Below are 26,716 nucleotides of genomic sequence, written 5' to 3'. Positions count from 1 at the left end.
TGAGAGCATGTGTTATATTCATATGATGTAAAAATAATAAACTTATTTTTAGAGATTTTTCTGCCGATGAGGAGGAAGGAATGCTATTTATTGACCAGGGAATTCATTTGGAGATCATGGGAAATATAAATACGTGGAATGTGGCTGCAAACATTCCGCATGTCCCCATTAGGTATTAGAGTTGCATTTGCATTCCATTCCAACAGAAACGGAACAGCTGTCGAATCTCTTCAGTACATCCTTTATTCCAACAAATTCCTTCATTGTGTCAGCAAAATGTAAATGTATCATTCTTCTTGGGCTAACTTCAGGAAACAATGAGTGCATCATGATGATTTTTCTTCCTTTTTTTTTTTTTTTTTTTTTAAATATCTGGCATTTCAAGAACAAGCTACATTTAGGATAACCTTCTAGATCAGTTGCCTCACGTCAAGTCCCACAGGAAATACACCTCCCCTCGTGTGATGTGCGGGTACAAAGTCTGGGTGTTAAAGAGCAAGGCATCAGGGCTCCTGGCATTACGAGTTGTAACCGGCCGCGAGCCTCTCACCAGCCGTGCGAAGATGGCTCATCGCCGTAGCTCCAGAACACACAAGATGTGTGAGTTGCTAAACAAGATGACCAATCTGGCTTCTTCCTCTTCCTTTTCAGAAAACTGCAGGAGACCCAGATGTCCACCACCTCAAAGCTGGAAGAAGCCGAACATAAAGTCCAGACTCTGCAAACAGGTGTGCTCTTCTGCCTGCCGGTCAAGCTGCTGCAGGCCGGGCTGACCTAGGGCAGGTTTGCGCCACCTCCCAGTCCCTCCAGGTCCCCTCTGACACCTGTCACCGCCGCCTCAGTGGTGAGCCTGGAGGAGGGAGGGAGCCTTCGCCCCAGCGTGCCTCAGACCTCCTCCTCCACAGCTCCCCACCTCGACTGCATGAGTCACCCACACTGAGTCGTTGAGGTGGGAGGCTCTGAATCCCATTTGCATCACTGCCACAAGCCATCCTTTCTTCCTGCTCTTTTTCCAACAAACAAGTCTAAATCACCAAACTGTCAAGGGCTGACATCTCATTTGGAACAATAATGAGGGCAAAAAAAAAAGCCTGATTCCTACCCTGTGAAGTTAAGGAGAACAGTAATAGCAGACCTTTAAAACTTTAGATGCCAAAAAAGGTTATGCTTAAGTTTTTATCGCTTCTTTGAACTTCTTCCTGCCTTTTTTCTTTTTGTTCTGAAAGAGAAATGGCACTATATATTTAATTTAAATGTGGGGAAAAAAATCAGAAGACATCAGAGTCCAAGTTTTAAAAAAACACAAGTGACAGAGTGGGAGAAACTAATCATAACAAATTCACAGTCAAATAATATCCAAAGAATATAAAGCTCACCTACAAATCAAAAAAAATAGATAAACCGTCCAGGAGAGCAATGGGCTAAGGATGAAAACCGGCAGTTTGCGGAAGACACACACGCGGCCAATACACATACGAAAAAATGTTGATTTTGAACAGGCAGGGAAATGCTAATTAAATCAGTAAAAGATTGTTTTGCCTGTCAGACTGTCGAATTGTTTTTTTAATTGATAATTTACAATGTTGGTGAAAGTATAGGAAAATAGTCACACTCTTAGTATTGACGTGAATGTAAATCGACTCTTGGGAGGCCAGCTGAGTGAGATTTATCTGAAGTTGAAACATCCATGCTCTTTACCCAGCACCTTCCTTTCTAGGTGTCCTGACTCCCCGGGCACGTGGCAAGCCCTGTACAACAGCTAAGTTGTTACTGTCATTGCCGATGTCCCAGCATGGAGAGATTTCCATATGTCTGCTAAGGGCAAAGGGCAAATCTCAGAAGATTTTTGTATCATCCTATTTATGAAGGGGGAGGGGTGTGAAATATATATATACACACACACATACACTTAAATATATATGCAGTTAGGTATGGAAATATTTTTTAAATAGTGAAGTTTATTTAAAAGCAAGAAACTTACACAATAAACTAGTAACAGTGGTTATCTCAGAAGAGGCGCATGGGATGAGGTGAGGTGGCAGTGGAAGGGGATTTTTCTGTTCCATGCTGTGTATACTTTTGTAGTCTTTGCCTCCTTTGAAATGAGAATGTATTACATGTATACTTTTTCTTTCTGACTTAATGTGAACAATTAGTATATTATGGTTTTATGTCCTCTGCCTTTCAGCGCTGGAAAAAACTCGAACAGAATTATTTGACCTGAAAACCAAATATGATGAAGAAATTACCGCCAAGTAAGTCTCTGCCTGGCTCCCTCCATTGGCATGCATTTGGTCAGGTGTCACCCGATTTTGCTAATCCATGAAAGATTTCCCTGCTTCACCCTCCTGTTTATTGACTTTGCAAAGCGGTACGGGATTTCGAAGATGTTCGGCCTCTGAGCTGCTGTAAGGAACAGGGTGTCGTTCCCATGACTTGCTTGCATCAGTTTAAAACCCAAGATGTGACAGTAAACTCTATCTGGTGCTCTCAGAACAAGCCTTCCAACTGAAACTTTTTTCCTTAATTATTGTGAAGCCTGGCCACCACTGTGCCTTTGTCTAAGAAAGTTTGAAAAAGAGTCAGTGTAGAGAAGATGTGATACTTGGGACATTTTGTGGAGCTTGGTCTGTGCCAGTAGCATCACCTTTTACCTGTGCCTTCACTCCCACACAGGTGTATTTGTTCAAATCCCACCTTATGGTGCTGGGCGTCCGAGTGCGGACACACCCAGAGGGGGCGTGTATCTTTGGGCAGGTGTATCACACAAGGGTCTTGTGGGGAGGAAATCAGTGATGCACTGCGGGTACGCTGTGGCTAGCCTACCCTCCGTGCAGAACACCAGGAAGCACGAAATAATGTTGACTTAAATCAAGAAAGATGAAGGAGCAACAGATCATCCCCTGACAACACCAGGCTAGAGTCCGAACAACTTTTTCCTGTCCCACCTCCCCCAGAAACCCATGCGTCCCCAACGCCCACCCCACCCCAGCCCTGACAGCTGTGTCTCCAGTGAGAAGCACCTCCTGCTGTGCTCACACCGGGCCTCAGTGGGCGCTGGCGAGTGGGGAGGTGGCTCTGAGCAGCGTCGCCCTCCTCCCCGGCACCTGCTCCATGTGGGGCCCTGGTACTCGGCATCCCTCAGTCCCATCACCTTTGCCCTTGGCCTTTGAGGTCGCTGCTGGGCCAGCAGCGCTCTCAGGGCACGTTGAGGGGCAGTAGGGCGGCCCTTGACCTTTGCTCTGGGTTGTTTAGCAGCTCGAGATCTTGAGAGCCCAGCTACCCAGGTCTGGTGGTCAGAACCAATTTTGATCATGAGCAGAGATCTTCTGCGCAAAGACTAAAACATCCTGGTCCGTCTTGGCGACTCCAGCTGACTTGTTGGCATGTCTAACCCCGGGGGACCCCGGCAGATCTCTGTCCCGTCTCGGTGTGCTGAAATGAGACTTCAGGTGGTACAGAAAGAGCCGGTTCTAAGGTCCCGTGACCGTTAACATTGCGCTTTGAAAACTGGTGGTTCTGGTATTAACGCTTCCGACCCCGGGCATCACTGTCAGTGGGCCGGCAGGCGCGCGTCTCCGCCCTCCCCTCTGAGCCCACAGCCTGAGAGTTCATCACCTCCCAAGGCGTACCCTCCGAGGCACCACGCCAGCTGCTGTCACCCTGGGGTTCCTCGGTGTCCGTGTGCGGGTTCCCTCTTCTGCCCGCGTGTCATCCTTGTTTTTCCACTATTTCCGCCTGGACTTTATTCTACTATGTAGGTTGTTTTTCTCAGTAAATTCGATTTTTTTAAATTATAATGTTTTAGTCTGATACATAGCTCTAGCCTGAAGTTTATAGCATTTCTTTTCTAAAAGACTTTGATCTGAAGTTGCTGTGCTAGTTCCCTGATTCATTCACTCTTATCCACCTCATCTTACTTGCTGACAAAATTCATGATGACTTTGGGGGTGATAAATTGGATTATTTCATTAGTTTCTGTTAATTAATTTTTGTTAAACCACACCTCTTTCTAAAAGGCATAGATACGTCTTGCATATCTACAGTCGACCAAAGTTGGCTTTATTATACCCTTAAAAAAAACTTTTGTGAACCCAACCTCTAAGCCCGTCTAAGCCCATGGTTTTCAAACTGGGTCACAATCGCGAAGTCACTTTAGCGAGTGGCGACTGGCTAGTTGGGTAATAAATAGAATATAAAACAAAATAATGGAATAGAATAGAAAATGCCATGGCTCGTGGCACACAGTAAAGTTAGGCATTGTTTTGTGACACTTTTAACTCGTGTGTAAATCTGAAAATACAGAGTTATTGAGCCACAGCATAAAATGTAGTTCTTCCTGTGGATCTCAGGCAAAAACCATTTCGAAAGCCGCTGCTCAGAGACTGTCACCAAAGCTCAACTTCCAGAAGCCAGTGCCTCCCGCCGTGTTCCCTGCGTGCACGGGGCGGGGGGGTGGGGGGAGGTGTACCTACTGCCTGGTGACACCAAACATCTGTAGAGACTATTGGGAGTTGACAGCCAGGAATGCCGCCTGTCATATGATGGCTAAGTACTGGGCCCTGGCTGAGAGTCACAACTTCTTACTTCCTTCCTGGCCTTCTAAAAAGCCACACAGAAAATTTGTGTCCATGTAACTGGTTTGCCTGAGCGGTTGAGGCAGCAATGGCACCGAGAACAGCCGTCTAGGAAGGACTTAACCTTCCCCAGCTCACGGCTGTAGGTCTTCTCTAGGGAGGGCACGTGGCGGCCAGGAGTGCCTGGGAGACAGAGAGAGGGAGGAGGGGACATCTTGTCCCTGTGCCCACCCTCTCCCTGCCTCACTGTGCTCGGGGCCAGGGTGATGCTTGGGGATGATTCCCGTCTCTCAGCCAGCAAAGAGCTCAGTCACCTGCTCCCAGGTCATCCTGCTTCCTGGGAGGGGTCAGAGGTGCCTTGAGATGTCGGGCTGATTTTCAGTCTTCAGTCTTGTCCTAAGTTACCATCTATAGATGCAGGGACCCTGGGCTGTTCCTAAGCCGCCAGCTCTGTCATCTGACAGGTAAGATCATTAAATCTCGGGTCACCTGTGTCAGCAGGGCTACCCAGGGGAGCACCAGAGGCCGGGCCTCCTGCCCCCAGACCTCTCCTTGAACTCTGAGCCCGCCGGCCTTTGACGAGAAGCGGTGGTGGTGGACGGGGCTCGGGGAGAAATGTCTCTAGACTGCTTCCCGTCACATCAGTGTATCTTGAGTCCAGAAAGCTTCTTTTCCCTCCAAATCCAGATGACTGAAAACCCACACGTTACTTGCTCATTTTCACTGAACTGGAGTAAACGGAGAATGGAATAAAAAAGCATGGGGGTCAGTTGTTCTGTCACGTAAAATGCTTTGCCTCTGGGCTGTGGCTCTTGTTACCAACTGCTGACGGGGCCACGGGTGCTCTCGGGGTGTGTCCCCTCCTGTGATCATAGCAGGAGGTCCTTGTCCCCACGGACAGGCGGGGAGGCAGAGGTGTGGCGTGCACGTGGGCGCAGAGAGAGAGCGAGCCTCATGGGCACACCTCAGAGCCACTCGTCAGCGGCGCTAGCATTCCTGGAGGCCTCCTCGGGGAGGCTCGGTGGCGGGGTGGGGGGGAGAAAAGCTGTTGCGAGCCAGCGTGACCCCTGCTGTGATGGAGGGGACGTTAGTTAGCGCAGCACCTGTGCCGTCAGGGTGTCCACAGAAGACAGCCCACTCTAGCTAGGTCGGTCAGAAGAGAGTTTAACGTGGACACAGCGGGGACGAGGGAGACCAGCGGGGTCCGGGCGCCCTGAGCGAGCACTGGCCGGGCCTCACCCCACCTCCGTTTGGAGGGGCCACCTGGAGAGGAGCTGTGACCTCTGGGAGCCGATGGGGATCCCGGCAGCGCCAGCAACCCCTGACCTTACCCTCCTCCCCTCCCCGGCCAGGGGAGGGGCAGGGGGAGAGGGAGCTGGCGCCGGGGATGGCGGGTCTCCAGTGCACACGACCCCACCCCGCTGGAGCCAAAGGAAAGGACTGGAGGAAGCCTTCCTGAAAGGGATGACCAGGGGTTTGAGGCCAAAGGAAGAGCCGTGGTGAGGCGTTGCTAGAGGCAAAGGAGGAGCGCCATCTGTGAAAACACCAGGCGGTGAGGCCGATATCTCCTGCAGGGCCAGCCCCAAGTTCCGGCGGGTGGATCTGCCAGGGCAGGTGGGCATGGTGGGCGCAGGGGCTGGACTGAGGCTCAGATGGGGATCGGCATTTCCCAAATAGATGGACGGCTACCACAGGGCAGCCTAGGGCCAAACCCTTACTGTAAATGGTTCCCAGAATAAGTAAGCCACAAAAAATGTAGAGAATGGCCTGAGATAATAATTGCTACTTTCTTTTAACTTCGGAGACAATCGCTTCGATCTTGGACATCCCACACGGAGCTGCCCCCTCCGCATTCCTCCCCCCTTTCATTTTCTGGGAAAGGTCTGTCACTTTACCATCTGCTTCCGGCCCGACTGACGTATACTGTCTTCGACTAGACAGCTTTTCATTAATACCTACGAATATGAGCCCCCCAGGGGCAAATCTCACAAATGGTCTTAAAACATTTCAAAACAGTGTTATCTTCTCCCTTCGAAAGGAGGGCTTTTAAAAAAATGTGTTGACAGAAAATGCAGGAAGGGGATGGGGGAGGCACTGTGGAAGGTGGGCTTTGAGTGGATTGCTGGGGTCCGCTGCTCACCCTCTGTGTGTCCCTGGATAAGCTAATTGACCTCCGTGACTCTCTCTTCTCGCCTGTACAATGGGCATAATAGTAGTCAGGACGCCGGGTGGCTGTGGAGAGTAATGAGGAGGTGTGTGTGCAGCGCCCAGCACGGTGACAGCTGTGGTCACTGTCACTAATGGCTGTAAGCTATTCTATTGTCAACGAGTAGAAGCTGTTCCCGACAAGCTTGCCCTGGGCTCGGGTGCGTGCTTTTCTGAAAGTAGACGGGCCTGAACGGCATCGTCTCCACGGGAGGTTGGAAGAGCCCACGTCACCTGTCCGTCCCTGGGAGATGTCGCTGGGGTGACCATCCCCGCCCCCACTTGGGACCGAAGCCTGCAGGTCAAAGGCAGCGAGGCCGTCGGGAGCCCCCGTTGACTGGGTGCAGCCCTCGGCCTGCGTCAGCTGGACCGGCCCGGCTGGCTGTGGCGGGTACAGCAGCAGGAAAGTTTTCCATGTGTAGGCTTGAAGCGAAATGTAATTAGCCTTTATGTGCAGAACAAGGCCTCATTGATGAATACAGCTGGTCTTTGTTTTGTCCTGTCATTGAGAGTGGGAGGTAAAGTGCTCTTCTTCATGTTTATTAATGCAAGGTCCCTTAGACAAATGGCAAGCACAGTTTACTATTTGTTGGAACATTGGGGGGCTTGCCAAAACAGTTGCTGTGGAAGAGGATTGCGGGGTTTCAGATTATAGCCATTTCTGGGTTAAATAAATGAATTATTTCTCAGCTTTTTTTTTTTTTTAAGTTAAAAACGTACGTCCTCCTCAGCTGGTCAGGCTGTGTACAGATCTTCTGCCTTCTCTTAGCAAATAGAGATTTAGCACCCCACTTGACATTAACTTGGAGATTCTAGCAACGTCGAGCAGGTTGGATTTTAAGATTTCAGTGGTTCCCCGGGATGGCCTTGGAGAAGGAGGGCAGACAGCTTTTTGGGCCCCGGGAGAGAGGCCTGGAAGCTCCCCCTGCCCCCCCGACTCCACGCCTGTCTCCTGCAGCTGTTCGCTTGTAGTTGCGCTTAGGTGGCCGCTGCCCACGGTGGGAGCAATGTTGCCCTCCCAGCCAAGATATCAGCGTTCTGGGGGAAAGTGCAGGAAGTCCCATTTTCGCTCAAGTCCGCGACCACCTCTTTGCTCTGTCCCCCGGAGTCCTGGTTGCAGAAGGAGCTTCAGTTGTAACACACACAGTCAGCTTATTACATTCCTCTTGACTTGTGGGCGGAGGCTCTGAGCCTCTGATGAAAGAAAATATTGAATTGCACTGAAATGCTGCATTTTTTATAGCTAATGTTAGTCTTAGAAGAATTTTCACCTCCCAAACCTTTCCTGCCGGTAAAATTCATGTTTCTTAAGGTTACTCATGTTGTATTCCTTGCCTGTATGCTTTTTAAAAAGAACCACATCGTATGCACACATACTTACATAGGAGACGTTTATGAGGAACTTCACTTGGGTGCATTTCAGAGTATTTACTCTCTAGCATGTATTTAAACCAGTGTATAATCACAAAATGCATTATGCTCTGAGAAGGCATAAAACTCCCAGGCGAGCTTGGCTTAGGGCTTTATTGAAATTGTTTAAGGGAGCCTGTACCCTGCACCCCGTGTTTTGGAGGTAGGGGATGCCTGTGTCCCAGAAATGGGCGTGGAGGACCTCAAACGAGATTTGAAAATGTGAGGATGCCCACAGCTGAAGATTCAACGGCGACCAAGACGGTGCATGCATCCGGGTCACTCTGCACTGTGTCATGGCACCTTTTTGCATGATACCTTGTCTATTCTTTCCAGCAGTCGTGGAGGAAGTGTTTGTGGTGTTCATTGCATAGACAAGGAAACAGTGCTGGGAACACAGAGGCAGGCCTCAAACCCAGTCCTTTGGACTCAGAATCCAGTGCCCTCTGCACTCCCACCGTGGCCTAGAAAGTCTCTTCCTGTGCTATCTTCAAAGGGCTGAGTTAGGGAGTGCCGGCTCACCGGGTGACCCGCCTTCTTGAAGGGTTTCACGTCTTCTCTCCCTCCCCACGAGCCCCGCGGTATGTACCCTCGCAGACCGATTTCTCTTTTATTTATTTTTATTACAGTTCCACATGCAAGACTCAGGAAACTGGGCCAGGTAGAGCTCAGTAAGCGGAATACGCACGTTAGACAGACTGTGCCTCCCCCCCCCCCCCCCGCCGGCTGAATTTGCAAAGACCAACCTCAGTGTCCGGAAATGGAGTCTCCCTGCTGTACCTTTAAGAATGTAACATTTTCTGTTTCCTGGCTTTTTGATGAGTCATCAGTTTCCAGTACGGGTTGCTGTAATTATCCTGGTTAGATTAATTTCCCTAAAAATAGAGAAGCAGCTACTTTGATGGTTTCGAGGGGATGGACTTGAATAAAGAAACCCCTGTCCCTTAAACCTGAGAGAGAAATCAAACTTGCTGGGAACAAATGATGCCTTTTTTTTCCCCATACCTTATCTGCAAAAGGGTGTGTGCATTTTGTAGAATTCCTGGGATTTTCCCTCTCTGTCCAGGCATTTTTCTTCACACCTAAAATTCAGTGCCTGCATGAGCCCTAAAGGGCTTTCCTTGGCTTTTGCACTGACTGAATCTGTTTTGCCTTTTCCAAGCAGTACAGCCCTGATCTGGAGTTTTCCCCAGTCTGGGAACTGCGTAGAAAGAAGGGCGTGGCTTCATATTTTCAAATCCAGTAGAAAGACCTCTGAGTGCCAAGGGTTCTTCACCTGTTCCATGGACTCCGTGGTCTAGAAATTATAAGGCATCAGTGAGAATTGGCAATCTTTACCTTTCCTCCCTTCAGCTAATCTTTTTATATATATATATATATATATATATATACATACATATATATATATATATTTATTTTTGGCTGCGTTGGGTCTTCGTTGCTGCGCACGGGCTTTCTTTAGTTGCGGCGAGCGGGGGCTACTCTTTGTTGCGGTGCACGGGCTTCTCATTGCAGTGGCTTCTCTTGTGGAGCACGGGCTGTAGGTGCGTGGGCTTCAGTAGTTGTGGCTCGCGGGCTCTAGAGCGCAGGCTCAGTAGTTGTGGCGCACGGGCTTAGCTGCTCCGCAGCATATGGGATCTTCCCGGACCAGGGCTCGAACCCGTGTCCCCTGCACTGGCAGGCGGATTCTTAACCACTGCGCCACCAGGGAAGTCCCCCTTCGGCTAATATTAAAACTCTGTGTTAAAATGCAGGCATTGTGTCAGGTGCTAGAACTACAGAGTAAAGAGGGCAGGGAGAGTTAACAGGTGTGATATGCACACAGACATGGCTCACACGCTCTGCACACAAAAACACGTGCCACACACGTGTACATACAGCTGTCTTATATGCGTGTGTGTGTAAACATGTTTATGAATACGGAGATAGCAATCACATTCATCCAGCGTCCTTGGAGGGGATAGTGTAGAGAAAAGTATTCACAGGCTGTCACCTGGGTTTGGCGTGATTTTATACAAATTTTGGGGGTTTTTTTGGTTTTTTGGTTTTTTTTTTTTTGCGGTACGCGGGCCTCTCACTGTTGTGGCCTCTCCCATTGCGGAGCACAGGCTCCGGACGCGCAGGCTCAGCGGCCCTGGCTCACGGGCCCAGCCGCTCCGCGGCATGTGGGATCTTCCCGGACCGGGGCACGAACCCGTGTCCCCTGCATCAGCAGGCGGAGTCTCAACCACTGCACCACCAGGGAAGACCCCAAACTTTGGGTTTTTAATGATCCTTGAAGTTCTTCTGATCCACTGTGAAGGAGTCTTGGAGAACTCACAGTTTGAGGCTAAAGGAAACGGGTAAGGGACTGTTGGAGAAAACGTCAATTTGTAGGAGATCAAAGCACAGCAAATGAGCTGCAAAATGGGCATCGTCACGGGCGCTTTCCTGCTTGTGGGGCTCGAGGAACAGGATGGGCGTGTCCCTGCAGACAGCCCAGAGTTGGCAACGTCGCCTGACCTGCCTCAGAGGACGGCCGTCACCTCGGTCCCTGCACACCACGGGCCCACTGGCGTCATCGACACATGGGGCTTTTGTTGAATGAATCACTCTGCGGGTGCCTCCGCTGTGGAGACCGGTGGATCAGGGGTGCAGCCGAGGGACCAGTCTCGGCAGTGCCGAGAGCCCGACCAGCAAGTCTGTTTGCTCTCTGGAAGGGCAAACTAAGGAAGCTGTTGGAGTCTAGGAAGAAGGCAGGAGCCACCTGAACCTTTGAAGTGCTTCATGAAGACAGAATTGTAATGGAGGCCAGGCTGGAACGTTCACGCTGCCTTCTGCCCTCAGTGAGGTTCCTCCCAAAGCCGTGCATTTCTGACCCCCACCCCCGGGAGTCCCTGGCTGCAGTGGGGGCCGTGGCCTCACTGGTCTTTGTGACACTGCACATCTTTGCTTCCAGAGTGTCGGGAAGAAGGGGATTTGACGCACCCTGACCAGTCAAGCGCCCTTTGAAGGGAGGCAGGAAGGCTGGCGGAAGTGAGAAACTGTCTTTCGCTTGGAATCGCCCCACGTCAGTGAAGACTAATTCCTTTATGTGACATGTATTATTTTCAATTACGAAAGCCACGCATGTTTATTATATGAAATTTAGAAAATTCTAGAAGACTTTTAAAAATAGATCATCACTTATTATCCCACAACACCCAGATAACTTAACATTTGGGCATACTTCCTTCCAGTCTTTTCTCTATATGGTGCTCTCTTTTCTTTTTTTAACTTTTTACCAATGGCATCAGACTGATACTCAGTTTTCACTTCCAGTTTGTTTCTTTTCTTTTTTTACTTGCCATGTAAATACGTCTTTCTTGTCATCACCTACTCTTCAGAAATGGGATGCGAGCCGCACAATATTGCACCATTAGGTGTACCATGAGACGGTTACCCCTTGAGTTCCCTCTCGTTTGGGAGCCTGATTTGTCACACTGCCGTCATTGCCGCACAGGTTTAAACCAGGAAGCTTCACACTTGCCCTGTCCTTTTGTGCCTTTACATTCTGCCAGTGGCCGTGGCATCTTCCGGTGGCTTCCCTATGGTATCATCGGACGAGGGAGTTTGGGGCGCCAGAATTCTCCGAGGGCCCCGTTCGCAGACTGCTGTTCGGCGGTGCTAATAGATGTCCCAGCCTCCCCTGGTTGGTGGACAGTGGAAGGTGCTGGGCCTAGAGTCGGGAGACCCTGGGTCGGATCCCAGCTCTGTCACCGCGTGTGGCCAGCACAGCTCCCTGCCTGGGCAGCGGCAGTGTCCTCATTAGCAAAACGGGAAGATTGGACTAACCCACAGGCAGGTTTGAAGAGCCCGACCGTTTCTCGGCCTCTTGAACTTTATCACCCAGGTTCTTGCCAGAAGCTGGGATCTCCGATCCTCTCCCAGCAGGGCCTGCACAGCCACCCGCGGAGGGGCCTTCGGGGAAGGGGCTGTCCAGCATGTGGGGGTGGTGTGAGCCTCAGGGGCAGAGCCCAGGTCTCAGGGTCACTACAGGGTTTGACTCCTGGTGCTGTGAGTGTAGAAACCTTGTGCAGGGCGCTCCCTTGCCTTACTCTGGCCTTAGTTTCCTCCCGAGCGAAGTGCAGTCCGCCGCAGAGAGCCGGGCGCAGCATCTGAATGCATGCCCTCGGGAAACAGGGCTGCGGCACTGCTGTCAGCTGCAAGGCCCCCTGCCTGGCCCATTGGAAAAACGCTCGTTCACTTCCCCCACCATCAGGTCTCTTCCGACCCTAAAGAACCCCGTCATTTTCCATGTTTGACCTGGGAAGATCAGTCTGTCTGCATCGCAAGACCTCTGTCTGTATTTGCACGCTGCAGCTGTGGACTGAAGTGCACTGTTTCGTGTCACAGCATCATCCTGAGAGACTCTGAATTTTAAAATCTTAACCAGTCACCATTTGGGTGCTGCTAACACTGGGCGTAAAAAGTTCTGAGTTCAAATGATTGCAGGACCGTTAGTGCCTTAACCACGAAATAACCACCTTCAGAAATCTACGTGCCATGTGTGTGTGGGACCCACTTTCTAAAGCGAGAACGGCGTGGTCCCCTCCAGCCACACATCGGGGCAACTCTTATGTTCAGCAGAGACCTGACTCCACGCGTCCCGGAGAATTTGGGGGTCCCTGGGCTGGTGTAAAACAAATTAAGAGAGGTGCCCAACATCTGGGCACAGGCAAGGATGTCTAGGGCTTTTGTCCTGGGATATCGTATTAAAAAAAAACAAAAAAAAAACAACTTTTGGGAACCAGCCTTCAGAATGAGAAGTTTCCTATAGGAAAGCGCGAGGGAGCTAGATAATTGAACTCACTGATTTCCTTCACGGCTTGTTTGCCCTTTCATTCTCTTCCTGAGGCGCTGTTTGTTGAGGAATGTCTCCAATTGCCAGAAAGACAGTGGGGTGTCTCATATTTCCCCACCAGCTCTCCTTTCAGCTAGAGCCGAGCTCTGAGGCGAGCCTGCAGTATGAATTTTTAATGCAGAGCTTTATGGCATCACTCTGGCAGCCCGGCCCTCCGCATTGCTCTCCTGAGCTTTGAGATTTCATGCTCTGCTGAACGGAGCAAGACTGGTGCAACCAAGACTGGGGGCATTAACCCCCAAGTGACCACACGTGTACCCTCTGATGTCCCTCAAGGTAAACCTAAAGGAGTTGCGAGAAAAAAATTAAAACTATGTAGTGTTTGGAATGTTATCAACATAGCCTAGGCATAGAAACAGAGCATAATCTTGAAATTTCATGGGATAGCGTATATTTTTAGCTTTTCATTTATCTTTTTTAAGTTGGACTGTTTTCACTTTGATGCATTTCTGTGATCTTTCCAACCCTGGAAAAAAAGCCAGTTTGTAGGATTTACAGAACATAAAGATTATTAGATACTTCCGTTTTCCATGGAAAGCCCCAATGTAATTAGAAATTTAGAATTTGTCGTCGATAATGGAAAAAGGACCAGTTATGTAAGTGGTTAATTCTGTGTGTAGGCATATGGTTGATTGGCCCTTTCTTCTGGTAGCTTTCTGTATTTTTGAAAGTTTCCAAATTAAGGGGAAAAATTTTTAGAAAAAGTTGTCTATAAAAATGGCTTGAGTTTAAATGCGTTAGGGAAGGATGAAGCCTTCGATCAGCGGTGGTGCCAGAATAGCTCGCTAACACCCAGAAGACGAGAGTCAGGGCAGAGCCCCGTGCAAAGTCAAGCCTAGGTGTTTTCAATATTTACATATGAAAAACAAAGCCATAAAAACATGAGGAGAAATTGCCGATGGATATTTTTATAATGTGGGGGTGGGGAAACCCTTTCTAAGCACCATGGCAAAGGTAGAGCTCACACAGGAAACTCACAGCCTGCTGGTGATTGATGACTGACTGGTAGATAAACTGGCAAAAAGATTTGCCTTGTGTATGACAGAGAGTGTGTGTGCGTGTGTGTGTGCAGGCACACCTCGTCTTATTGCACTTTGCTTTATTGTGCTTCAGAGATAATGCATTTTCACAAATTGAAGGTTTGTGGCAACCCTGCATTGAGCAAATCTCTATTGGTGCCATTTTCCAAAAGTATTTGCTTTACTTTGTGTCTCTTTGTCACACGTTGGTAATTCAGACCTCAAAATTTCAGACTTTTTCATTGTTATTTTATTTCTTACGGTGATCTGTGGCCAGCGATCTTTGATGTTACCATTGCAAAAATATTACGACTCGCTGAAGGGTCAGGTGATGGTTAGCATTTTTTTAGCGTTCAAGTATTTTTTTAATTAAAATATGTACGTGTTTTAGACATAATGTTGTTGTGCATGTAACAGACCACAGTCTAGTGTAAACATAATTTTTATTTGCACTGGGAAACCTAAAACTTCGTGTGATTCACTTTATTGCAGTATTTACTTTATGGCGGTGGTCTGAAACCAAGCCCTCAGTATCTCCGAGGTATGCCTGTATATATAAAGAGCCCTTACAAAGCAATAAGAAAAGATTTAATACCCAAAGAGAAAGCTCTCCATTTTCTTTTTTTTTTTAGTTTTTCTTGGAGTATAGTTGCTTTAAAATGTTGTGTTAGTTTCTACTGTACAGCAAAGAAAGCCTTATATTTTCAAATCCAACTCCTTGCTAGACATAGGCATCTCAAACTCAAGCAAACTCATGATCCCTTCTGACTTCCCTCTAACCTGCAGGCAGCTTCCCTTCCATTTTTTTCCCTCCCTCGAGCATACGTGGTCTTCCTTTATTCCAGAGACGGAAGGTCCTCCTTGTCCCTGCTGTCTAATCCATATTAATTACACTTCCTTGAGACCTTCTCATTCCTCAAGTCTTTGTCTCCACTGTCACTGCAATAACTGGGCTTTTTTCATCTCTTGGCTTCGCTCCTTAACATATATCTTAACATCGGATCTCCCTGCTGCCAATTTCTCCCTGGACTAAGCCATCCTCCAAGTATCTGCTAAAAGTATCTTTCCAAAATATAAATTTGATTCTGTTGAAATGAGTCCTTAAAATCTCCACGGTTCTTTCTTGCCACCACTGAAAAAATGATGCCATGGCGCCCGAGATGCTTCATGACACAGCTCTGCCTTCGTAACCTCATTTCCGACCGATTCTGACCCCCTCTGTAGAATCGTGGGCCTTTCCCCAGCTCACCATGCTCCCACATCCCAATATATAGCTACCAGCCTTTCTTCACAAGCACATCCCTGCCCCTCCACCCCCCGTTCCTGCATCCCTCTCCCTCCACGCCCCGTTCCTGCGCCCACACTTAACAGCCTCTGTGTGCCTGTGAGAGGGGGGCTCTGGTCTCTCCCATTCCATGGAGAGAATTCAGGGGTCTCGATTTTCACTAAATCTGACTGCAGTGTAGCATTTCTTTCCGTTGCGAATCAAGTCAACAGACCAGAACAAGAACAGACCTGTGAGTTTGCTGCAAGCGGAAATCCTAGTATTTTCACATCACATCACAGTCCTTGCAGATACCTCAAAGACTGGTTATCTCCACCGCTGCTTCAAAATGTCAGTAGTTCTTAGACCTGCCACGAGATTCGTTATATGGCGCATCAGTAAAGAAGAACGTTTGTTACGGGGACTTCCCTGGTGGTCCAGTGTCTGTAAGACTCCACGCTCCCAATGCAGGGGGCCTGGGTTCGATCCCTGGTCGGGGAACCAGATCCCACATGCGTGCCGCAACTAAGAGTTCGCCTGCCACAACTAAGGAGCCCACGTGCCACAACTAAGGAGCCCTGGAGCTGCAAAAGGAGCCTGCCTGTCACAACTAAGACCTGGTGCAACCAAATAAATAAATAAATAATTAAAAAAAAAAAAAAAAAAGAACATCTGTGGGCTCCCCTGGTGGCACAGCAGTCGAGAGTCCGCCTGCCGACGCAGGGGACACAGGTTCGTGCCCCGGTCCGGGAAGATCCCACATGCCGCGGAGCGGCTAGGCCTGTGAGCCATGGCCGCTGAGCCTGCACGTCCGGAGCCTGTGCTCCGCAACGGGAGAGGCCACAACAGTGAGAGGCCCACGTACCACACACACAAAAAAAACGTCTGTTACTAGATCACAGACTTGGGGGTTTTCTAGTATTGTAGTAAACGCACTTCCAAATATTTACTTTCCCTAGTAAACTGATGTATTTAAAACATTATTCCAGGAAGGAGGTCCATTCTCTTCACCAGAGGGACCACGGCACCAGAAAGGTTAAGCATCCACGTCAGATTGGCAGCGTCTTGAGGGTGGCAACTGGACCTTCCTAATTTTTTGCCCTGGCACTTTGCACAGTGCTTCCTACATTACACAGGCTCCTAGTAATAGTTTGTTCATGTGGTTTTCATAAAACCTACCTTTTCCGGGTATGAAATGGTTGGGGCTGAGATGGGCCTGGGTCAGATCCGTACATGCACGGAAGCAGGTGGTCCCTGCTGGCTGTGCGGGGTGAATGCTTCCTTGAGGGACCGAGGATGCCCGCTGGCCCCCCGGGGTCTGCACCTCACACACCTCGACACCCGTGTGAGGCAACGTGGGTATTTAGGTCACCGGAGGGCATACGCCATTAGCATGACATGGGCTGTGACTTTAAGTCAGCCACGGGAAAAGGACAAGCATCAGAGAGCCTGCGGCCGGCAGTGGTAATGAACAGGAGGCGTTAAGTGTATTTTCAGTCCAAGCTAAGGAACATTTCTCCTTTCATAAAAATGGAGGCAGTGCCACCTATATCAGGCCGTGTCACCTATGTCATAGGTGTCAGTGCCACCTATGTCATCGATTCAGTAAGTCTCTCCTGAGGGCCTCCTTTGCACAGGGCACTGTTCGGGCACTGGTGGGGCCGCAGTGCGTCAGGGCTCAGTCTTTGCACTTGCTTAACCCTCTCCCTGGGAGGCTCACTCACCGCCGTAACTAAATTCCATCTCCCTGGCGCTGACTCCTGTGTTCACGTTTCCAGCCCAAACCTCCCCCCTTCACCTCCAGGCTCAGCAGCTGCCCTTAGGCGTCATCTCAGCTTCACCCGGACGAAGACCAACTCCTGAGCTTTCCCATAACACCTGGCAAAGGAGCGGCCAGAGTGATCCTCCCACGTTGCAAGCTGGTCCCGTCACTGCTCTCGGATCCCTGATGGCCTCCTCCTGGCGGGCTCTGTCCTCTTTCCCACTTTATTTTTCTCCTTGTGACACACCCTGTGTTTCCCGGTGTGCTGAGCTCTCTCTACTCACCAGGCTCCAAGTTCCGTGAATCGTGTTACCGTGTTCACCGCTGTGTCCCCAGTGCCTAGCATAGGGCCTGCCGGGCGCTTGAAAGATGTTCCCTGGATGAATGAAAACAAAGGGCCTGCTCTCCTGGAAGCAGTCTCTGAGCAAAAAGCAGTCTGCCACATAATAATAAAAGTTGAGTTAGTGTCCAGTCCTGCCAAGAAAATTAAAGCAAGTAAAAGGAAGGGGGTGTGGCATGAAGGGGACGGGAGCGGCTGGCTGAGATGGGTGGTCAGGGAGAGTCACTTGGTTGAGAATTAAATGTCACAGCCTGTAGCAGGGGCTCTGCTCTGTACGGTGTTTAAATGGAACCCACGTGTGCTTGCTCTGCTATTTGTCTTTATTATGGGCATCTACTCAGATTATTTTAAATGAGCGGGAACCTTGGGCCCGGCCCTGACATGAGAAGGCTCGTGCTGAAACATAGAACTCCCCCAGTCCGGTCAGACGAGAAAATAGATGGTAGTTCCAGACGTCTTCTAGAAGGGCGGGGTATCGCCGGGGAAGTTCCGCACATCTGTGACCTGTGACACTGCAGCTCCAGCCCCTACTTTGGAAGCACTGGAATTCGGTAAATCGCCCCTCGTCACACAGGTCAGTGACTCCTGGACTTGAGTGGATTCCTCAGAGCATTGGTCTAGAATGCTGATCCCTGGGCCGCACCCCGGGGTGTCTGACTCAGTAGGTCTGGGAGGGGACCCAGGACTCTTCGGCCCTCCACGCACGTGGGGTCTGCTGACCACACTGTGGGAAACTCCGATCCAGTTGCTCTTGTTTGATCGTTGATTTTTGGTTTAAGGAAAGAGTTGTCCAAATACGGACAAAAGGACAGCGCTCTGATGGCCCCCCTGGGACCCCTTCTCTCTGTCCCAGTGCTCAGGTGCTTACCTCTACGGGCCATCAGGTGTGTCAGACCCAGCGTCTGATCTTCCCGTCTGACGCACCAGAATGGGAGCTCCTCGGGGGCTCATCTCTGGGATCCAAGGGTCTGGGGCTGTGCCTGGCACACAGCAAGCATCTGAATCATCCTTGAGTTAATGTGCCGGGATGTGCGGACACCTTCCCCACATCGTCTCAGGTCATTGCCTTTAGGGCCCTCACACAGCCGCTACGTCCCACCCCTTACCCAAGGATCTAAAGAGCGAGATTCTTGGAACATTATTTGTTAGAACGTGGCTTTTTTTGAACATCTTTATTGGAGTATAATTGCTTCACAATGCTCTGTTAGTTTCTGCTTTATAACAAAGTGAATCAGTTATACATATACATATGTTCCCATATCTCTTCCCTCTTGCGTCTCCCTCCCTCCCACCCAGAACGTGTCTTAAGAGCCAGCAAAGGTGAGGGTACAGATGGAAGGTACACGCTCATGGTGTGGGTGATGGCTGCAGCCGGCGCGGCCACCACGCCTGTCCCCACCGCCTGCCCATCCCAGGCAGCTCTGTGAGGCTCTGCTGTGTGGTCTCTAGCACACCTTTGAGGAGTCCCAGGGCCAAGTGTGAAAATACCAGATGAGGGGTTTTCTGATTCATAATTCTCAGGAGGCAGCCAGGTTGCTGGTTCAAGGCTGGCAGAGTTCACTCGGTGGCCTGGGGGAGCCCCAGGGTCTGAGAAGCTCCAAAGTGATGTGAAGGGCTCGCTGGGGCAGGGCTGGGTAAAGACCACTAAAGCCCTCTGCTCTGGTCTTCTAGAATCCATCTGAGTTATAATTGCTAGGTTAGTCTGTCTTTTATTACTCTTTAAAAAATGAATGCAGAAGCTCTTATATAGTGCTACGGAAAGATCTTTTACATATGTGATTCAGTGAAAAAAGCCAGGTTCAGAACTGTGTGTCTAGTATGCTACATCTGCTTGTGCATTCACACACACACACACACAAAAAACTTGAATGTCTAGAAGGAGATCTGGGGGGCAGGGAGAGAGACGCTCTTTCACTGTAACCTTTTCTGAATTTTGAATATCAGATTAAATTAGAACCTATTGGACTTCCCTGGTGGTCCAGTGGTTAGGACTCCTCGCTTCCACTGCAGGGGGCACGGGTTCCATCCCTGGTCGGTGAACTAAGATCCCGTGGCCAAAAGTAAGTAAATAAGTAAATTAGAACCTATTTAGTCCCTCCAGCCCTGGAGCCATAAGGAGCCCCTCCTCTCTGTAGCTCAGAATCACCAGGATTAAACAAGAAAGCACTTTTGAACCAGCTTTGTGAACGCGCGTATCTTTAAAGCAATTTGTGCTGGACTTTTAGTTAAACGTGCCTCCAGACCCCAAGAGAGGAGGTACAATGTGCAGGAGCCACATCCGGGGGTGCACCTGCTTCCACCTCCCTTCTGACAGCGGCCCCTCGGGCAGGTCTCTTAACCTCTCCTGGCCTGGGTTTCCGTCCTGTAATGGCGTCTGCCACCCCATGAGTTCCTAGGAGTGAGTGAAGTGCTCTGTGGTCCCCTCGCCAGGGTTCAGGCCATATTAGCTGCCACTATCATTATTAATATCTGATACCCTCCAGGCTGGCTCCTGTTGGAAAGCTGGCAGTGACCACGAATGCCAAGTGCACGTCCACTGGACCTGTCTCTGTCGTTTGCAGTTAAATAATTAGACATCCTTGTAGCAAAAAAGAAAATCTGAGATGTGCTCTGTCACTACCTAACCAGTTCTGTGGCCAGGAACACACACGTTTGTACACATCTCGGATGCGCACGGCTCTGCACGCGTGTGTCACGTGGCTGTGCCCACTTTGCCACTGCGGCTACGTCCCACTCTGCTCACTCTCCTTTGTCCTTTCAGCCTGATATTATTTCCTACAGTTTTTTGTTTGTTTATTTGTTTGTTTTTCAATTTTTGGCTGCGTTGGGTCTTCGTTGCTGCACGCAGGCTTTCTCTAGTTGCGGCGAGCGGGGGCTACTCCTCGTTGCGGTGTGCAGGCTTCTCATTGCGGTGGCTTCTCTCATTGTGGAGCACGGGCTCTAGGCACGTGGGCTTCAGTAGTTGTGGCACGTGGGCCCAGTAGTTGTGGCGCACGGGCTTAGCTGCTCCGGGGCATGTGGGATCTTCCCAGACCGGGGCTCGAACTCGTGTTCCCTGCATCGGCAGGCGGATTCTTAACCACTGCGCCACCAGGGAAGTCCCTTTCCTACAGTTTTTAGCACCCCTGCTGATCTGCTGACCTGTCGCTTTGACGGCAGGATTTTGTTCTCCTCTCTCGATGAATTGGGCTTCACGTAACCATAGCACACCTGCTGATCTGCTGATCTGTCGCTTTGACGGCAGGATTTTGTTTTCCTCTCTTGATGAATTGGACTTCACGTAACCATTCTTGATTTGCCAGCATTTTGGTTTTTTCGGTTTTTCATAATGAATTTTTTGTTTAGAAAAATAATTTTTTAAGATACTTTTCAGGGGACTTCCCTGGCGGTCCAGTGCTTAAGACTCCACGCTTCCACTTCAGGAGACGCGGGTTCAATCCCCAGTCAGGGAGCTAAGATCCTGCATGCTGTGTGGCACAGCCAAAAACTATATTTATATATTTTTCAAGAAGAGAGATCATTGGGGCAAAAGGGGTGCTGTTTCAAGGCTCCTTAGCGTGTCCTTTGCAGGGGGAAGAACCCATTTGGAACAGCTGCAGCAGGTGCTACAGGCTCTCTCCCCTCCCACAGCCCCAATTTCCAAGGTGTACCCAGAGCTCGGCCTGGCCTGGGGCGCTTACACTGCTTGTCTCAGACCTTCTGCGCCAAGTCCAGGAGATGGACTGCAGTGGGCTGCAGTGATTCCCACCGTCTCTCTGCTGTGCCACGTGGATGCTCGTCGGTGCTTAACTTGATACTCGTTAGCACAAGACTCGACATTCTCCCATCTGCGTATTTACTCTCCATGTGTTTCCTTATCACCCATGAACGTGGGTACAGTGGGAACAGGGTAGTAATTCTACATGTATTCTGTATTTTAACTACTCACTCGCATTTATCATTACTTTTACCTAGCAATTGATTTTCTTTTGAGTTTCAGTGATTTCATTGTTCAGTAGTATAAATATATGAGATAAGTCCCATCAACCTTGTTGTTAATCATTATTAATATGGTTTCAATAAAGAAAATGGGGGCTTCCCTGGTGGCGCAGTGGTTGAGAGTCCGCCTGCCGATGCAGGGGACACGGGTTCGTGCTCCGGTCCGGGAAGATCCCACGTGCCGCGGAGCGGCTGGGCCCGTGAGCCATGGCCGCTGAGCCTGCGCGTCCGGGGCCTGTGCTCCGCAACGGGAGAGGCCACAGCAGTGAGAGGCCTGCGTACCGCAAAAAAAAATAAAAATAAAAATAAAATAAAATAAAAATAATAATAATAAATGGTCTTTCCTTCCCAATCCATTTTCTTATGTTTTTTTTATGATTTATTGTATCTTTAACCTGGAATTTTTTTATAGCATATGAGGTTAAGGTATGTGTCTGTTTATTATTCTTCATACTAATTCTCAGTTTGCCCAATAATGTTGATGATTCCTCCCTTCAGTATTTAACTTTGGACAAATCAGATGTAAGTGATTACATGTGTCTCTGGATTTCTGTCTGAAATTTCATTCCATTGATCTGACTTTTCATTCTCGTAAGTACCAAACTGTTTTAATAATGTTTCTTTGTTTTCTAGCTTAATACCTACAATTAGTTTACTGTTATTGGGGTCACCTAATTTTCCTATATGCATCTTGTCATTTTACCAAGTTTTATAAATCAACTTGGGAGCTAAACTTACATTTATTTATCTTTAACGCAACCGCAACTAGTAAATGTCATCGTTAGCTTTCTTTGCCACTAGCAAAGAATTTCTTTGTAATTGTACAAATTTCTTTGTAATTTGATTTTATATAGATGGAATTTATACCATGTTGTCTTAATTCCCACATGTTTAATATTTGTATCCCTGTTGTAGATGAGATAGTCTTTTATTTCATTTTCTAGATATTTATTACTGGTACATAGGAGCTTAGTGTTTTGTCTTTACCAAAAAACGTGGGACTCTGCTGAATTCTTGGGTCATCTGTGCCCATTTGCTCAAGTGAATCCCTTGGATTTGGTGAGCATGTGACCATATTACCTACAAGTAGTGAATTTTTGTGCTTTTGTGACAGCCAGGATATCTGATCTTCATCTTTCATTCCTGGGCATCTCTCGTATTTGTCTGTGGAGAGCAGTGGAGGCTCTTGGTTTAAGTGTCTGTCCTGTGTGAGACCCAGCACTCTTGTGATCCCCGTTTAAATTCAGATGTGACCTGGGTTTCGGGTTCCATGTGACTGGAACCCCTTACCTACATCATATGGTGTAGTTCGTTTTCTAGTAGGATGATACTTCTATATATTGCATTTCTTTCCATTTTTATATTATGTATTTTATAGATTTTCTCGCCTTGTGACTTAAGACAAGTTCCAGCTTGTGGTGTTTTATTGTTTACTGTGCCTCTTAGTATGACTTCTTTCTCTGTAATGTTATTTTGCTACATACAACATTGGTTAGTGTGGCTTTAAAACCTTACCGTAGCCTTTTGGAAAAATCTAGTTAATCATTTCCTCTTTACTTGAAGTGTGTTTCTCCAACATTTTGTTAGGTTTAGGATTTTCTTCAGATGTGTATTTTATTTTTATAGGTGAGTTTGGCCTAGTTACATTTACCAGTATCACTCTTCTCTTAACATTTTTCTTTATTCTTAATCCTCTTTTTTTTTTTTTTTTCTAATTCACAGCATCTCTGTCATAAACTTTCTGATCTATTTAAGGAAGATGGACCACAGAGCTTAATTGACTCTCTGAATGTCCTGAACCTTCCAGTCCAGCCCTGCTCCAGGTCCCCTCTTTTTACTGAAATTGAGTGTCAGATGCAGAACGATTGAGCCCTTCTGAAACCTTCTAAAAGCCATATATTTATTTTAAAGTCTCTTACCGCACTGTACCCTTATTGCATTATATGTCACGCACAGCAGCGAGTTACATTTCACTACATTAACCTCACCACCTCCCTCTGCAGTGAGACACAGTCCTTTATAGAATACTCTGAACCTACACATTCCTGCTGGTGAATTCCTTAAAGTTATTTGGATTTTCCAAGAATCTTCTATTGCCTTCACAAAGCAGCTACCGCTTAGCAGGATTGTCAACTATAGTGATAAGCATCCTTTATCCCCTGGCATACAGTAAATACTTTGCACAAACTTGAGGCTTGCCAGGCAGACCCCAAAGCACAAACAGAGATACGTTCTTATCATCGCATTGTTTAACTTTTCCTAAACTCAGAAATATACCACCTGGGTCCTTCCATAAGGATTAAAGCCAGGGAGCGGCCTACCTCGTCATTTGGAAAGTGACTGGATCCGATTTCCTGCCCAGAATCCCAGCGGCATTGTACCTCAGTGGTCACGAGCACAGCTAGCTGAGCTGTAAGACAGTTATTTGCTGACTGTGTCTTCCCGACCGAGGGTCCTCGGGGTTCTATCCACTGAAGTTTCCAACCAACCATGAATGTATGGAAGAGGGTTTGACTTGTCCAGTAAGAATCCTTCCAAAATGAGTTCTCTAATAAAACCAGGAAGGTTGTTTGTTTGTTTAACTTCAAATTTTCATCACACCTACGTCCAAAAAGTATTCCAGGTACCTTTAATACAAGACACAGAATCGATGAGGCTGTCAGAGCAAAACCTGGGAGTTCGGGCTTAGAGTTCCACGGGGAAGATACTTCTTTAAGGCTTGGATTTGAATTAGAAGCTCAACGACTCAATAACCTGATGTGACTAAGACATTCCCCGCATAGGATTTTCAGAGTTCAGTGTTCCTGTGACGCCCTGATGTACTGTTTGCTTGGCAACGAGGGAAAACTTTATGTTGCAGTTAACCTTGCTATTTTTTTCCCTATGTCTAAGTATTGTGAACTTCCTTTGTGGTGTTTTAGTGATTAGACAGGATGGAGGGTGTTCTTAGAGATTCATGGCCAAATCCGATGATGTCAGACCAAAGGGAAGGGACGGTCTTTGTGGGGCCAGCAAGTCTGGCCCCGTCTGAATTGTTTGTCTAACACTTCACAAGTAGAAGAGGAACCGCTGAATTATTCATTCTCAAGTTGCCCTAAAAAAAGCACTTATGCTGCCGAAATGCAGACTTTCGGTGCCAATGAGAGGAAGAGGAAGGATGCCGTCTTTCCTCGGGATGCGCTGCTGCCTTTGGCCGCCTGGTTCTCCAGTTTCACTTCCCAGCCCTGCGGGGGGAAGGAGACAAACCACCAGCTGCCTTAAGTGCAGGGCAGTTAAGGGGCAGGGGCTGTGGACAGATGCTGCGAGGGCCTCCGAAGCCACAGGTGAGCTGAGCACTGAATTGACCGGGGAAAGACCAGGTGGAGGGGAGGCTCTGGAAGCAGCTTTGAAGGGCCAGCAGGAGATGGGTAGTCAGAAGGCCCCGGGGTGCAGGTGTGATCAGAGAACAGCCCGAGCCTCTAGATGGGCCCAGGAAGTCATCTCGGCCTTAGGCTTGGAGGGGAAGGGACCAGAGTGTAATAACTAGAATGCAGTTGGAGAGCTTTTCTTATTCTTAGTTTTAGCTTCTCTGCCACCCAACCTTTTCTTAACAGTCCCTATCAAGTAGTACTTAGGGGAGAAAGGGGGTAATTAGAATCCCTCGCATTCGGGCGTAAAAGCAGCGTTCTTAACCTAGACCGCTACTCGCTGCAACCTTGAGCTCCTTGGTCACCACTCGGCCCCGGCCTCAGTTTCCCCACCTGTGAAATCCGAGCGGTGTCCACCTGTGGTGGTGGCACGTCCCCTGTCCCGCGGGAGGCGTTAAGAGCAGCAGGTTCGATGCCCAGCATCAGAGGCACCTGTCGGCCAGAGGCAGGGCGCTTACAGGTTAAGTCGACAGGGAAAGGGAAACGGAATCTGAAAGGCAGTTTTGAAAGAGCAGAAGCTCAAATGGGGCAGGCAGTTCTCCAGCTGCCAGAAAGACATGCTGACAAACTTTACACTAAATATGTGAAGGAGAGCTTGAAAAATACGTGTAGGTGGCGCACCAGCAGCCCTTCCGAAACATTTCGTCAAAATCTGGAGGAAAGAAGCAGCAACCTGGGCCCGCAGCCCTGCTGGCCACGTCCTGTGCCCAAGACTCCCAAAACCATCAGCCAGCTCCTGGGGTCCGGGCCCTCAGGGTGGCTGCCTCGGTTCCCTCCAGAGCCCTCATGGAAGCAGCTCCTCCTGAGAGCCCCTTTCGCAGTGGGATGAAGGGTGGACTCGGCTGTCCCCTCCAGGATCCACATTTTCTGTATCAGAGAAGAGTATCCATGGATGATTTTTCAATCACGTTCTCTTTGCAGAGATGGGCTTTTCGTGCCTGTTGTTTTTCCTCCTCTTTAATGAATACACTGAGATTCTGAGAGGTTAGCTGACTTGACTAAGATTAGCAAAGTACTCCTAATCGCTATTCTTTCCAAGGGGGCCCTCTGCAGCCTCCTCCCAGGCACAGGCCTGCCTGTCACCTCATTTCTGTGCAAACGGTGGTCCACGTCATACATACCGACTTTATAGTTGACAAGCGCTGATGGAGAGACACAAAACTGTGATGGTCTATGCTTTTTTATCACCTTATACTTTTGTTTGTTTGTTTACTTTTTATTATGTTAAATTTCCAACAGACAGTAGAGGACAGAGCACCTAGGTGCCTACTGGGCGATCCCAGTCATCCCATTCCTGGCCTTCCTGTCCCCACCCCTACCCCCATTTTATCTTGAGGCTTCTTCAAGAATCCTTTCCTTTCACCTCTAAATGGTTTCGCGTGTAGAGCCTCACATTAAGGACTCTTTAATATAGCCACCATACTATTATCACATTAAAAAAATGATTTCTTAATATCATCAATACTGAAATTTCAAATTACCCCTAAGCATCATAAATGGGACTTTTTTCATTGTTTGGAGTCAGGATCCAAATAAGACCCACACATTGCGATTGGTTGGTATATCTTTAAGTCTCATTCATCCTATAGATCTCCCTCCGTCTCTTTTTCTTTTCCTTTCAATCTATTTGTAAAAGAAACCAGCTCACTTGTCCTGGAGAGTTTCCCACAGTCTAGATCTTGCCCTTGGCATCCCCAGATGTAGTTTAGCTTATTCCTCTGTCTTCTCATTCCTGCGAGTTTGTAGTTGAACCTAGAGGTCTGATCAGATTGAGGCTGGAGATTGGGGGCAGAACCGACTTCCTAGGTGGTCTTGATTATCACCTAATGGTCTTGGGTGTTGAAAATTAGCTCTGACCAGAAGAGAAAGATC

At 48.6% G+C, this 26,716-nt stretch overlaps 1 protein-coding gene across 6 annotated transcripts in view; it reads left to right on the top strand.

Moving 5' to 3' along the window:
* The window catches only part of CUX1 (cut like homeobox 1), a 372,981-nt gene that overhangs the window by 236,205 nt on the left and 110,060 nt on the right, over window positions 1-26,716 (top strand). For all 6 annotated transcript variants that reach the window (XM_029219959.1, XM_029219960.1, XM_029219958.1 and 3 more), the window contains exons 7-8: window positions 652-728; window positions 2,189-2,255. In XM_029219959.1, coding sequence (XP_029075792.1) covers window positions 652-728; window positions 2,189-2,255 — 144 coding nt within the window. The remainder of the gene's footprint in view (window positions 1-651; window positions 729-2,188; window positions 2,256-26,716) is intronic.

This window comes from Monodon monoceros, unplaced genomic scaffold (assembly GCF_005190385.1).
Source record: "Monodon monoceros isolate NGI ecotype Baffin Bay Population unplaced genomic scaffold, NGI_Narwhal_1 Super_Scaffold_13, whole genome shotgun sequence".
Taxonomy (NCBI): Eukaryota; Metazoa; Chordata; class Mammalia; order Artiodactyla; family Monodontidae; genus Monodon; species Monodon monoceros.
Note: the sequence above shows the minus strand (reverse complement) of the source record. Positions and strands in the feature narration are given on the sequence as shown.